The 13,604-nt window shown below is 31.0% G+C and overlaps 1 protein-coding gene and 1 long non-coding RNA gene across 2 annotated transcripts in view; both read right to left on the bottom strand.

Moving 5' to 3' along the window:
• The window catches only part of LOC126749050 (aminomethyltransferase, mitochondrial), a 33,971-nt gene extending 22,623 nt beyond the window's left edge, over positions 1-11,348 (bottom strand). Inside the window, exon 1 of the mRNA XM_050458663.1 lies at positions 10,900-11,348. Within this exon, the coding sequence (XP_050314620.1) occupies positions 10,900-11,140 (241 nt within the window). The 5' untranslated portion in view covers positions 11,141-11,348. The remainder of the gene's footprint in view (positions 1-10,899) is intronic.
• On the bottom strand, positions 1,818-7,697 carry LOC126749193 (uncharacterized). Its single transcript, XR_007664923.1, has 2 exons — positions 3,641-7,697; positions 1,818-2,890 (listed from the first exon to the last, which is right to left on the bottom strand). It is a non-coding gene; the product is annotated as an uncharacterized LOC126749193 (long non-coding RNA).
• Positions 11,349-13,604: the final 2,256 nt, after the last annotated feature.

Below are 13,604 nucleotides of genomic sequence, written 5' to 3' on the forward strand. Positions count from 1 at the left end.
GTATGATACGAGCATGAAATAAAATAAAAAAATAGGCAGTGCAAACCTTATAAATAAATTCACTTAATGATTTATTTGGAAAAAAAAAGACAAAATAAATGTTTAAATAAATATGTATCGTAGTGTAAAGCCAGCAGTATCAGTAGTATCAGCATTATTAAAATTTGTTGGAGAGAACTGATAGGAACAAATTCTATAGCTCTTTCTATAAGTCTTAATAAAATTTACATTGCATATCTCTCTCCTGTTTGTCCTCTCTCCTGCTCTCTCTCCTGATGTCTCGTAATGGGGACTGAAGGAATTTAAAAAAATCTTTTCTTACTTTGTTTATGCGAATCACTTAAAATATAAATACTCTTACATGAAGGTAAAAGTTTACAAGAAAATTTTAATCAACTTTTTAATTGTGGAAAAAAAATGAGAAGCCAGACATTTTGTAATATGTATTTATAATAACATTAAATACTTGAAAAGTGAAACTTCTTCATTGAAATCAACTGAATTTGATTTTATTAAACACTGAAGATTAACAATACAAAAACATAATAGTAATAAATAAAATCAGATTTTCTTACCAGAAACCTGGAATTGCGTGCTGTAGATCGATTAAAGCATTACTCCCAATATTGAAAGAGAACTTAAAAAAAAAAGTCATGAATTTAAAATAACATCCTTTAAACAAATAGCAAACTCAACCTACGCTTCCAGCATTCATTGAAATGAAAGACAAATTCAAATGGTATGACAATGACAAATGATGTTCTCAGTCAATGTCAACAACTGTCTGTCAGCTCCCTGTTAACTTTGCCAAGCAAGATGGCCGACACTCCGATTCCGATTTTCACCATACAAGCTTCATACATGTGATTCACCCGAGATTTATAGTGCCTACACACTTACCGGCGGCCTGTCGGCCACGGACTGTCGGGCGGATCGCCGGTGAAACCTTCGTCCATATCTGCGCACACACGATCAGTTAACCGGTGCGATCCTGCCGATAGTTTGATAGTATAGCACTGACTTGTTTGACAGCGGCATGTGTGTGGTAGTGTGGTAAAACTGGACTGAAATCGGCTTTCGGCGTGGTCCACACTCTTTATTTAAACATTTTAATAATCATACAGTCTTGAGTGTGCTATCGCAAAATGGCAAACCAGGCAAATTCTAAAGCATTTATCCGAAAATTTATCGAAATATATCGTAGACATCCCGCTCTTTGGAAAATCAAGGTCTTTTTCAGACCGAAAATTAAAAGAGACTGGTCATAACGAGTTGCTTGAATTGTACCGTACAACTGATTCATCTGCAAATGTAGAAACAGTGAAAAAAAATAAATAATTTAAGATCTTCGTCTAGTAAAGAACTTAAGAAAGTCAAGCAGTCAATGAGGAGTGGTTTATCCACCAGCGCTATTTATAAGCCAAATTTATGGTATTATAATTTATTGGTTTTTACGATCCATCAAGAAGAGGCCAGAGAAGCACGATCTAATGACGATAGCGAGTTATACTTGATGATACTCATCAAGATGAGGTAAGTTTAATATTTTATTATAAAGTAAATTCTGATCAAAGATTCTGTGGGACTACGTTAAAATGATGCCACCAGCAAATGCCATAAGTTTATGCTTGGTGTCATGACGTAATACCACTTGGTGTTTGATCGGACTAGTGTAGTTATTTTGGTTTTTAAGCTGGATTTATAAACGCAGTTCGTTGTTCGCAGTTCAGTTCAGTTGAGTTCAGTTTATGTTAAACTATAGATTCTAATTCTAATTATGTTAAACTATAAACTATAAAGTGTATATATATTATAAAAAAAAAAATAGTTTCGCACCTGGTATTTTGCCTAATGCACAGACACAAAATAAAACACAACCCTAATTTTAACTTTTTCCACTATAAACGCCACATGGACCGCTGAACAACAAAGTTGGCCGATTTTTAAAAACATTTTTCTCATTACTCTCATGGGATTTCTTACGATTCTAAGTATGTTGTTTGTCAAATCTTTCGGAACATTTATCAAAACTTAGCCTGCCAATATTGTTTTAAAAATCAAAGACATACATTTTAATACATAAAATAAAAAATATAATGATAACTATATAAGATTATTTCGCCAAGATACTTTTTCATCCCCCATAAAGTAGTTCTTATATGACTCACGGTTTTCCTTCGCTTCTTTTGAAAAATTTCGCGTTTTGCAACCTTTTAGTCCATCTAAGGTTGTAGCATCTGTTCTCCATGAGCCCTTATTGATTGTACCGCCTTCAAGATCTTCAGAGTCTACGGTGTTCTTAGGAATATAATAGCCACCATTGTTCCGCCTAAGAAAATTGTGTAAGGCACACGCAGCCAAGACAATCAATATAATTTTCTCAACTTTCATATTTATTGGTGTATGAAATACCCTAAATCTATTAGCCAAAATTCCAAAGGCATTTTCAACAGTTCGCCTGACGCGGGATAATCTATAATTAAATATACGCTCTTCATGTATTAAGTTCTTGTCACTGTAAGGTTTTAATACATTTGGATGTAAAGCGAAGGCATCATCAGAAACAAAAACAAAGTTCATATTCTTCTTTGTGTGATTTTAATTTATTTTATTTAAGTTTGTCAAAAAATTGTGTAGATTCAATAACTCCTGCATCGGAATTTCGTCCATTTCATCCAACATTCACGCATAGAAACTCGTAATCTGCGTTCACCAAGGTGATTAAAACGACACTAAAATAGTTTTTATAGTCGTACTAGTACGATCCACTATTGGATGACTTGGTTATTCTTATGTGTTTTCTGTCTAGAGAACCGCCACAGTTAGGAAAATTCCATCTGTTTTCTATATGTTTTGCTATTTCTTGCCAGTCTTCTTGAGTCTTTGGCATCTGAAATCAAAGAAAAAGCAATTCTTGTGAATACACATATGCTGCAGCAAACTGGTTTTAAAATTAAAAAAGAATTATAAAATAAAGCTTTTCTAGAACGTATAAAAATTGTATTAAACGTTATTTATTTTTATTTCAGGATTGTGAAAATATATTGTCAGAAGCTTCCACATCGGCTACATCAACTATAGCTTTGCGTAGGTCTACTTCATCGATGTCTGAAATACCTATGGCTAACCGTATGAAAAAACAGAAGTTGGATGAAAAAAAAAGAGAAGATATGCTCCAAAAATTTACCACACAGCTAGATGAAAAGGAAGACGAATTTGATATCACTGGCAAGCACATTGGAAACAAATTAAGAAATGTATCACGGGATAATAATGTTTTTGTTTCTGACTATTCTTACACCGGAAGAAATAATGAAGTTGAACAAAAATTGGGCACATATCTCCAGTTGCGTTAACGCATTAACGCATTAACTTTTAATTAAATTTTACATGTTTTATAACATTTACATTATCGTAACATGTTATGTATGTTACTGTAATAGTTAAAATATTACTGTATGTGTATGTGAAAAGTTACTATCTAGAATTTAGAGAGCTATTATTAAGAAATAAAGCCTTATTTTTAATACTATTATATTGTTTTATATATTTATAGCAAATAAAGTTTGAAACCACCGGGATTTTAATTGTATTTTCGTATAATATTATCCTACAAATTATTAATATTTATTTTACTTACCTTTAAGAATGTCTTCTTTAAGGATACACTGCCTTGGCATAGCTTTGCATGTTTCCGGAATTATTAGACCTAAAGCTTGAGAAGAAATAATGGCTGAGAATTTTAAATCTTCCAATGTACGACCAGTGGCCAGATATCTTAAGGTAACTATTAGTCTTTCTTCAGCGCTAATAGCCTGTCTCATTTTAGTATATTTTTTTTTAATGTATGGTTTGACGAGCTTAAGCAACTGCTGGTAACATGCATCAATCATTCTTAAATAGTTTTTAAAATCTTCCGAACAGGACCTTCTTAAAATCCGAATTAAATTTATATGTGATAGTTCCCCTCTTTTTAAAAGCCACTCCTTCACCCATACATGCCTCATATTTTTAGGCTTAATGTCAGTCAACAAAATAAGAGCTTTAAAAAGATACTAAAGAACTTTCGTTTGGTAAAAAACATCTTAATACAAAGACACTCGCGCACTTTGAAAAGTAATATAATATAGCAATAGCGTCAAACAGCTGTGTTGGCGATGATAATTTTAGTGTGTGTTAAAAAATACGACAGGCCGCAACTAGGGCTGGGATTCTAAAATCATGACTCGATCTCGATACGATCACGACTTCGAATTCGATCGCGACTCAGTCGTAACGAGAAAGGTGATTCTAAATTTCAATCGTCGGCTAAACTCGTTTTATTCAATTTGATTTAGGTTTCTTGGTATATATTTGTTATTTTCCCTAATATTTGACAGATGCAAACATCAATTGTCTTTTTTATTGGTAAACACTAAGAATTTATTCTGTTAATTTTTTTCGCCTCCGTGTGTTTTTATTTAAATATATGCCCATATTATTTCTTTAAAATAAAAAAAGTGGTTTAAAACCACCGCTACCCATAGGAAAATAATAATTTAATTCATGGAAAATCACAAAAACTTGTTGTGTTCATCCACTTTTGGCTTTAATATGGCAACATGGGTGAAATCAATAGGACCTACCTATAAAGCCGCGTCCAGATCTGTACCACGTCGCGACCCATTTGGACGTCGAAACGAACGCCGTCGCGAACTTAAAAAATGTTGCAGCTCGGCGCTCGTCGCGATCCAGGGCGAGTCGGTTTTCTGACGAAACACCAAAGGATTGGTACGCGACGATGCCAAGCAAGTCTGGACGGGAAACGAACGACGAAACCGTACGACACGATTCTTTATTTTAGTTTTATTTTGGCTATCGGCAGGTGTCATGGAGTGGACTGACCAGCGTATATCTCTTTAATTGCGTTCTATAGGCATCATGAATGTTTATGGAATACAACGGTGGATGAAATTAAAAAGAAGATAACTAATTTGCTTTCCTCATTTCGAAGGGAGAGCAGCAGCAACATCGATTCTGAACGCTAAATTAACCACTGACAAAAATTAAAATATCAGTAAAATGGATCGCACAAACGGTTGCAATGCGAGGTGCGAAGCGTTGTTCGGTACGGCGTACGTGAACGTGGGTTTTCTGCTCGCATCGTGGTACGCGACGTGGTACGGTTGCGCGACGTGGTACAGATCTGGACGCGGCTTAACACAAGAAAAATTGGATCTCTCTATAAATGTTAATTTATTAATTTGTCTCTCATCTCTTATATTTGAAAAATTAATGAATTGGTCAGCAAGGTGATTGTCAATAATTTCAGTAATTTTATGGATCCAACGACTTGTAGTTTCGCTAATTCCAAATTTAAAATCTTCTCAAATGCTTCTTTGGTAACAATCTGTGGCATAAAATCTTAACATACCAAAACAGCCCATTCAATGGTAACTCTACTTCCTCTGCCTATTATTAACAAAAGGTTGTGAAAAATAGGGTAGAATTAAATCTATTAGTTGTTGTGTTTAAGAAAGCTTTTAATATACTAATGAAAACCTGGTATAACTATGGATAAACAATAAATGAAACAAATACGTTTAAAAAAGGATGCTGTTACATTATGCACGTATTAAAAAAGGAAGAAGCTATATCGTCTGGTGTATACGATATACCCAAGCGTGTCGTCGACAAATCGTTAAAAACTAGGCAATCCGCAAGACACTCACGACTGAACATTTTATTTAGAATCAGTCATATCGAATAATCAGGCCGCCGGTAAGTGTGTAGGCTATATATTTGTGTTCTGTGTGTGTAGGCACCCACAGATGTAAATATAAATTTACATCTATATTTACATATATAAATTTACAGTATTTACATCTGTGGTAGGCACCAATAGACAGGGATTTCTAACAGGTGTCCGGAGCGACCCGCCTTTACACATTTCATGATTTTCTCTTTCCGACCGTTCTGGGGCCGGCCGACGCAACGTAAAGATTTTCTCGAGCACATCGTACTAGCGAGAGACGGTGGTGTAGCTTATTAGGAATAAACAGGTTTTTTTGAGGTTATTGTTTTTGGACAGTAACAATTTTGTTTTCACAATTTTTGAAAATGTTTTCTATTATATCTCTATCAATTAATTAATAATTAATAAAAAAATTTAAAAACATAGCTAACGGTAATAATAATCATATATTTTGCGTACGTCGATAATTTTGTGTAAAAATTTACTTGGTTGTGCAGGCATTTGCTGCTTTAGAGGCTGAATCCAGTAAAAAAAGTAAAAAAGGAAATTTCATCTTTATTAAATATGAAATCACTTTAAAGGCGCTTAAATTATAAGTTTTATAAAGTAAATTTAAACTTTGATGTACATCTTTTTTTGTAGATAGTAGCTCTTTATATCCAACCTTTCCTATTTTTTGATAGTCGAGTATGATTTTTTACTTTCCTGTATTAGCAAATTTTTAAAATATTTTTTGTTCAGTTTAATTATTAGAAAAATATTTATGATATAGACAGGAAATATATAACTATGCGTTATTACCTAGCACAAAATGGAGTAAATGTATAAAAAACTTTATTGAAACTACTAAAAATAAGTTAACATTAAATATTGTAAAAAAAGCTTCACATATTTTTGACGGATTTTATCGTTGACTACGGAGTATCAACGATATTACTAGCCAAGTGATATCTCCGTCAAAACAGGCTTCGTTTTCATTCTAATCTTGTAGAATTTCTTGCCTCCTATCTGGCAGATAGACACCAGTTTGTAGAATATAATAGGTTTAGATCATATGTTTATAAAGCAGATAGCGGTCCTACTGAGGGTAGCAATCTTGCTCCTCTTTTGTTTTCCATTTTTATCAATGACATCTCTGTTAAACCTTTAGGCAATTGCCTTTTGTTTGCTGTCAACCTAAAGATATTTCGCATTATAACTATTTGAGAAAACTGTTTGCTTCTCCAAGGCGATCTTAATTTAATCTAGGTGTAAGATTATTAGGCTTCCTTTTAATATTGAAAAGTGTAAAAATTTCAATTTCTTTGCTGAAAAATGAAATTAGCTTCGAATATACATTTTGAAAGAATTGTACCATACATTAAATGGTACAATTCTTTCTAACTGTGATTATGTTCGTGATTTGGATATCACTATTGACAAGAAGCTTAATTTTTGCAATATAGATAACATCATAGTCATCTTTACAAGCTCTTGGTTTTATTATAAGAGCGACATCAGACTTCACTAATATATGAAGTAGAATCTGGTATACACACTATACTGTTCACAGTGTTAGACTTGAATTTGTTCAACGTACATTTCTGAAACATATCGCTTTTAAAACTGATTTTTAAATTAAATAAAGTTTACCCTGAACAAGGATACGATCAGCACTCATATGCTTTCCCTTCATCAGGAAATTATTTGTGTTGGTTTGCTTTTTCTTTTCAAATTATGTAATGGTCGTATTAACTGCTTGGACTTGCCAGCAGCTCTATACTTTGTTCGGCCTTACATTAATACTAGAAGATAAAACATTTTTACTTACAAACATGTAGTACACATTTAGCAAAAAAAGAGCCTTTATACTCATGCTCTTCGTTTAACTTAGTCCATTTGAATCTGGATGTCGATCTCTTTCACATGTCTCCTCGTCATTTAAAAAAACTATTGTCAAATAATATTGTTAGTATTTAGTTAATGTATCTCTAGTACTTTTTTCTTTTTGTTTTTATATATGATTATTATTATTTTTCATTACATACGCATTATTATTACTTATATTTTTATATTTTGTCTTAGTGATTAGGATTAGATTCCTGTTAGACAAGAAATATATTTGAATTTGAAAATTTAGTGACGATTTATGGTTATATTTCAAACAGTTAAATTCCACTTTCGGAAAGCGGAATCAAGAATCAACAGACTCAGAATCCTTACCATATTTGATGGAATTATTTCCAAAAAAATTGGAATATAATAAGACTTTAACTGTGTTGAAGCAGAAAGTATTTTTCTTAGATTGCATATTTTAAAAGAAATGACAGCAGCATTATAACCGGTCGGAATCCTTTAAGGTAATAATTTATGCATTTTCCACCAAAAAACTTACAAACTATAGATTTGTAGTGCTCCGCCAAATTATTATCTTTATTTTAAATTAAGCTGAATGTACTTGTTGCGACTCGTTCAAGGCAAATCCCAATATACTGAAATAAGCCGCATTCCTTCATTTTAGGAATACAATTTTTTTCAATGTCCTTTATCGTACATGTGAAGTGTCCCAATGATGTTTACATTTCATGTTCTCGAAATATATGAGATGCCACATTTCTTATGTTTTATCACTCTCCTGCACTTTTTCTCTAAGGAACCTTCAGCTTCATTTCTTCTATGTATGACTATTTTGTTTATCGCTATACGCATCTGTGTGAATTAGTAGCCAATTATTTCCTCAACATTGCTGAAACTGGTAAATTTTTGGAATTACTTCGTTTTCTTCCTAAATTCAAAAAATAGGATGACTTTAAGAAATACCACTAAAAGTATAACTTGGAAGTAGTATGTTTTTTTTTACAAATTACAACAATAATTGTCTTAAAAAAGTGTCTTGGCCGTCTTATCATAATTCAGTTGAGTATTGTATTATTATTCAATTGAGTATTGAGTAATTTGTATGAGCGTTTCGACAAAACATCGTCAGCTACAACGGTAATGCAAGGTATGTTTTCCATTTTCATTAATATTCCTCTTTCTTATGACAATTTTGGCTTCTGCATTCGCCTCAATCTCTACGTCTCCATTGACTTCCACGGACTTTCATTAATTATTATGGGTATATTAATTTCCTTATCTTATTTATTAGAATAGATATTTATTATGTAGAAAAATATTTATTGTCTAATATTTAAGAGAATAAATGTTAAACGTGAAATATACTTCTTCCTACTATGGCATTTTCTTTCAAAACGATTTTTTTATGAAGAAACATACTCATACCAAATTTTTGAAAGTTATACCTTTTATTGAGAATTTCGTTACCAAATTTGACATTCGCCACATATTTTTAAAACATAATAAAAATTTATTATGTTTATAAAAATAGCCATAAAAAACTATGACTGAATAATAATATTAACTCCTATCCTACGTTAAAAATAAATTTTCAACAGCTTTTTAAGCAAGTAGTTCTTTGTAAAATGTTCTGTGTACTCTTATATATTTACAAGAATAGAAATATTTTTATAAAAAAAAAAATGGTTGGTGTCAAACTCAATGATGTCAAACTCAAATCATCATAAAATATACAGATTATCATGTCCAAAGATTTTTAAAAAACATTGGTATAAAATATTTTTAATGACACCTGTAAATGTTGATATAAAAGACTATTATATCTTTCTTATAGTATATTAGTAAGAGACAAAAGATATTTAAAATGGTATCACACGACTTTGCGTTTTCTAACACAATTTTCCTAATATTTCGGGGTTGGATGTTTGATTTAATTAAAGCCACAGAAGTAAAATTCGGTGTGCAGATTCTATTAAAAAGTAACAATTATTTAATATATAACTTATTTTGATTGCAATTGAGCACGTCTTAACAATATAGATTTTACTCACATCTTCTGCTTTTCGTCTTTTTGAGGCATACTTTGCATACTACTAACAATTTTCAAATACATATACGCTCATAACAATATTTATATAATTAACGACAACAAAAACATACCAAAAAACGACAATCTTCTAAAAAATATCTAACGGGTATAAGTTTCAATTGCTTTTATATATTATAGGGGTTTTTGAAAAACCAATACTTCTAATTACGATAAATATATATTTCTAATATACAGGGGATATTAATGTTTACAGACATTTATGTAATAAATAATAATAGTAATTTGTTATTAGGGTTTAGGTTAAGATAATGTGACATCAACATTTTTTTCCGATTTTATTGAAATTTAGTATCTGGAGTTTACTTGGGATACAATTATTGTTTTTTTACAAATTTTTAAAATGTACAGTTTTAAGGTCACGTAAAAAACTTTTTTTGTTATTAATCTGATTGTGTTAAAATGTGGTATTTGGGGACTATTTAAAATGCAGTTTTCTATATTTTAGATGCAGAGATTATTGTCAAATTTTAAGATTAAATTTTGACAGATAATATACACTTGAGTTTTAGATCTCGTGACTACTTTAACTTCTTTGCTATTGGTCTGATTGGGTTAAAATTTGGTGTTTGGGGTTTATTTAGGATGCAATTAATAAATTTTGACAGATTATTTACATTTGAGTTTCAGGTCACGAGACTATCGTAATTTTTTGTTATTGTTCCGATTAGGTGAAAAGTTGGTATTTGGAGTCTGATCATTAAGATGTTGAACGCTGATACCGACAGTGTGAGAATTGTTGATAAATAAGGGGCTCAAGAACCAGACCAGAGGAAAAATATACAGTATCTTGTTGGTATACCCTTGGAATGAATTGCCGTTTTCTACTAGTAGCTCGGGAAATCTGCCGAAGAATCAGCCCCATCTTTGACCCTGGAGGGGTTGAGAAAGGAACTTTTTACAGTTTTTGTACTGTTATGTAGTTTAAGTTTATTTAGAGTCCTAGATAAGTTTAGTTTTATATTTTTACCTATAAACCATTTCTTCTTTTCTTTTTTTATATAAAATACACCTATGTTAAGAACTCGAAACAGCCAGAGAGGATGCAGCAAAATTAACCGTCAAATTTTCTTTCTTTTTTTTTCTTATTATAATGGTGAAATAACGAAACACTACTTACGCATAACACCAGATACGCATAATAATATTATATGAATTCGACATTACCAACGTAATTATTTTATATAGTTTTATTATAATCCTAAATTTAAAGATGACTTACCTTTTAATTCAGTTTGCAACATATGGGATACATCAAAAACGCAAGCATTTTTTCTCGTAAAAATATGAGAACTGATAATGCTTTGATCACTGTATTGAACTGGTAATAAGAAACCACCAAAATTTACAATTTTACCGCCATTCCGAACGTGAAAATCATAAAGGGCTGTCACCTCACCTTTTTGAGAGGAGTAAAATCTTTTTGCAATATTTCTAATTAATATTTTATTCACGTTATTCATATTGGTAGTTTATGTGACTTAGAAATATTTTCCTATTCAAAATTTATGTAACGAACTTCATTAGAGCATTTTCACTATATCACTATGTTCAAAAAATGTACAAAAATAGTTTGAAAAGATTAAAATAATATTACACACGAAGTATCTAGTTAAATTCTGATATCTATCAGAATTGAAATAAACGAATATTTTAAACTAAACCGATGTATGTATGGCTATGGTTAACTTAATCTTTATTTTACTGCAAGAGGGCAAAAGCTCAAGCCAAGATAAAAAAATGTTTTTGTTTAAAATATGATATCATTGACTTAATTTAATTTTTCCTATATATTTAAACTTATCGTATGTCATATATAAACTTTTTGTAATTTATTTTAATATTTATAGGCTTTTATCATTCAGAATCTTAAAAAATGCTAAAATATGCATTTAAATATATAACTTTGATTGCACAACTTATCAGGATTCCGATCAAACCTTTTGTTTACTTTGATGCTCTTTAAAACTAAAATTAAACCTATTTGTAATTTGTAATAAGCTTAGTCACTTAATAAGAGAAATAATTAAATAAAAAATAAAATTCGTAGAATATTCAATAACTGGGACAAGTGGTTTCTTGGATAACTTGGGAATTATTTACTTCTTACGATTTTTATATTCTTCTTAGAATTTATTTTCTCTAAGTTTTTAGCAAGTTTTTGTGTAACAGTAGATAGGATTGACTATTCTTTATTAACATTTCTAGTTAAGATATATTGATTTTTTGTCAATATCTCGAAGTAATTATTATAATGAATTTCATCGTTTGAATCTAGAATGCCAAAGAGCCATTTATCAACTTTGCCTACTACTTTAAGTTGTCCTCTTTTTGGTCGATTAGATTTGTGAAAAATTTTAGTATTTGTTAGAATTGTCTGCAGATATTCGTAAGTTTCATTAAATTTATAAAAAGTAAGGATTCTTTTGTTGGGTAGCTTTCTGTTTGTTGGGTACTAAAAATGGTTTTATTTACCTGAATTATATTATATAGAGAAATTCCTATTTCGGTTAAGTTTATGTGAAAATGGGCTGTGTGTTTGGTAGTACGAGTAGCTATGTAAGTTTTTCATATCGATGTGTAGGAGGGTCAGGAGTGGGATGATTTGTTTCATCTGAAACAAGAGGACCTTGTAGTTTTAATAGGTTTTTGTGGATTTTCCTATTTTGCGTGGTTACTACATTTTATTTCGCTACTACAGATTTACTCTTATATATTTATCTGATTCTTTGATTTTTGATTTCTGTGGGGAGGTTTTCGTGAAAAGTGGTTTATTAGGAGCAAATAAATAAAACCCTCGGTACGGTTTTTATTTATTTGCTTTAAGAAAGAGTGTTGTTTTAAACTCAATTTCTCATACAATTAGTTCTTGACTGGGAGAGGTTTTGTTCGTTATAAAGTTCTAGAGGATTTTTATGGTCTAATTTTCCTCTGTTAATTTGAAAAGGGGTATATTTAGATGCACTATGGATAGTATTATTATAGGAAAGCATAGCATAATTCATTAAAACTGCTATTTTCTTTTAGCTTTTTGTGTTTAAGGGAAAGAATGATTTCATTTAGGGTGGAATAAAGGCGTTCTATTGAACTATTTGAGTTGGGAGTGAGGGTGGTAATTGTACACGAAGTTTTATTTTTTTATTGAACCAATTTCATTTTTATGCAAGGAATAAAGGTTTTGGATAATTTCGTTTTTAATTTCGATGAATTCTCTGTGGTAATTTCTTGGGATAGTTCATAATTATAAATTAAATATAAGTTTGTTCGCTAATTCAACTCCTGTAGGGGATAAAAAAGGGTATCATTCAGATGGATCATTTTTCAAAAATATAATAGTCTTTGTTTATCAAACATAAATTCTTCTTGCACTCTAATTTTATTATTATTAGAGTACCTAAATACAATTTGATTTTTATATACATTTAAAGCTTTTTGAACATAAGGGGCTTCAATAATGGGATTTTCAGCACTTGAATGGTTAGTTTCTAGGTTGGTTTCAGAAGGTGGTAGTATTTATGGTCGTATTATTGTATCTAAGATTATATTGTTTTTTTGACTTTTTAGTTTTTCAGAGAAAGTGTTAAGAATGTCATTTTTAAACGTCAAGTTTATTAGTTGACAGGTGAGGCATTTTCTCTGACTCAAAATTAGGTAATATCGACATTTGATCGTCTTCGATTGGATTTATTTGTATGCGGTATAGGAAATCGGTGTTAGAAGTTTCGTTTTTTATAAATAATCTCATAATCATACTCTTGGAGTTTTAGTCGCCAACGAATAAGTTTGGAATTAGGGTCTTTAACAGAAAATAGCCATTGTAGCGGCTTGTGATCGGTGATCCGGGATGACAAGTACCATAAAGATAAGAGCGGAAATATTTGATAGCTCAAGCTATAGCTAGAAGCTATCTTTCTATAGTGCTATAGT

The sequence above is a fragment of the Anthonomus grandis genome, chromosome 2, assembly GCF_022605725.1.
Source record: "Anthonomus grandis grandis chromosome 2, icAntGran1.3, whole genome shotgun sequence".
In the NCBI taxonomy this organism is placed as follows: domain Eukaryota; kingdom Metazoa; phylum Arthropoda; class Insecta; order Coleoptera; family Curculionidae; genus Anthonomus; species Anthonomus grandis.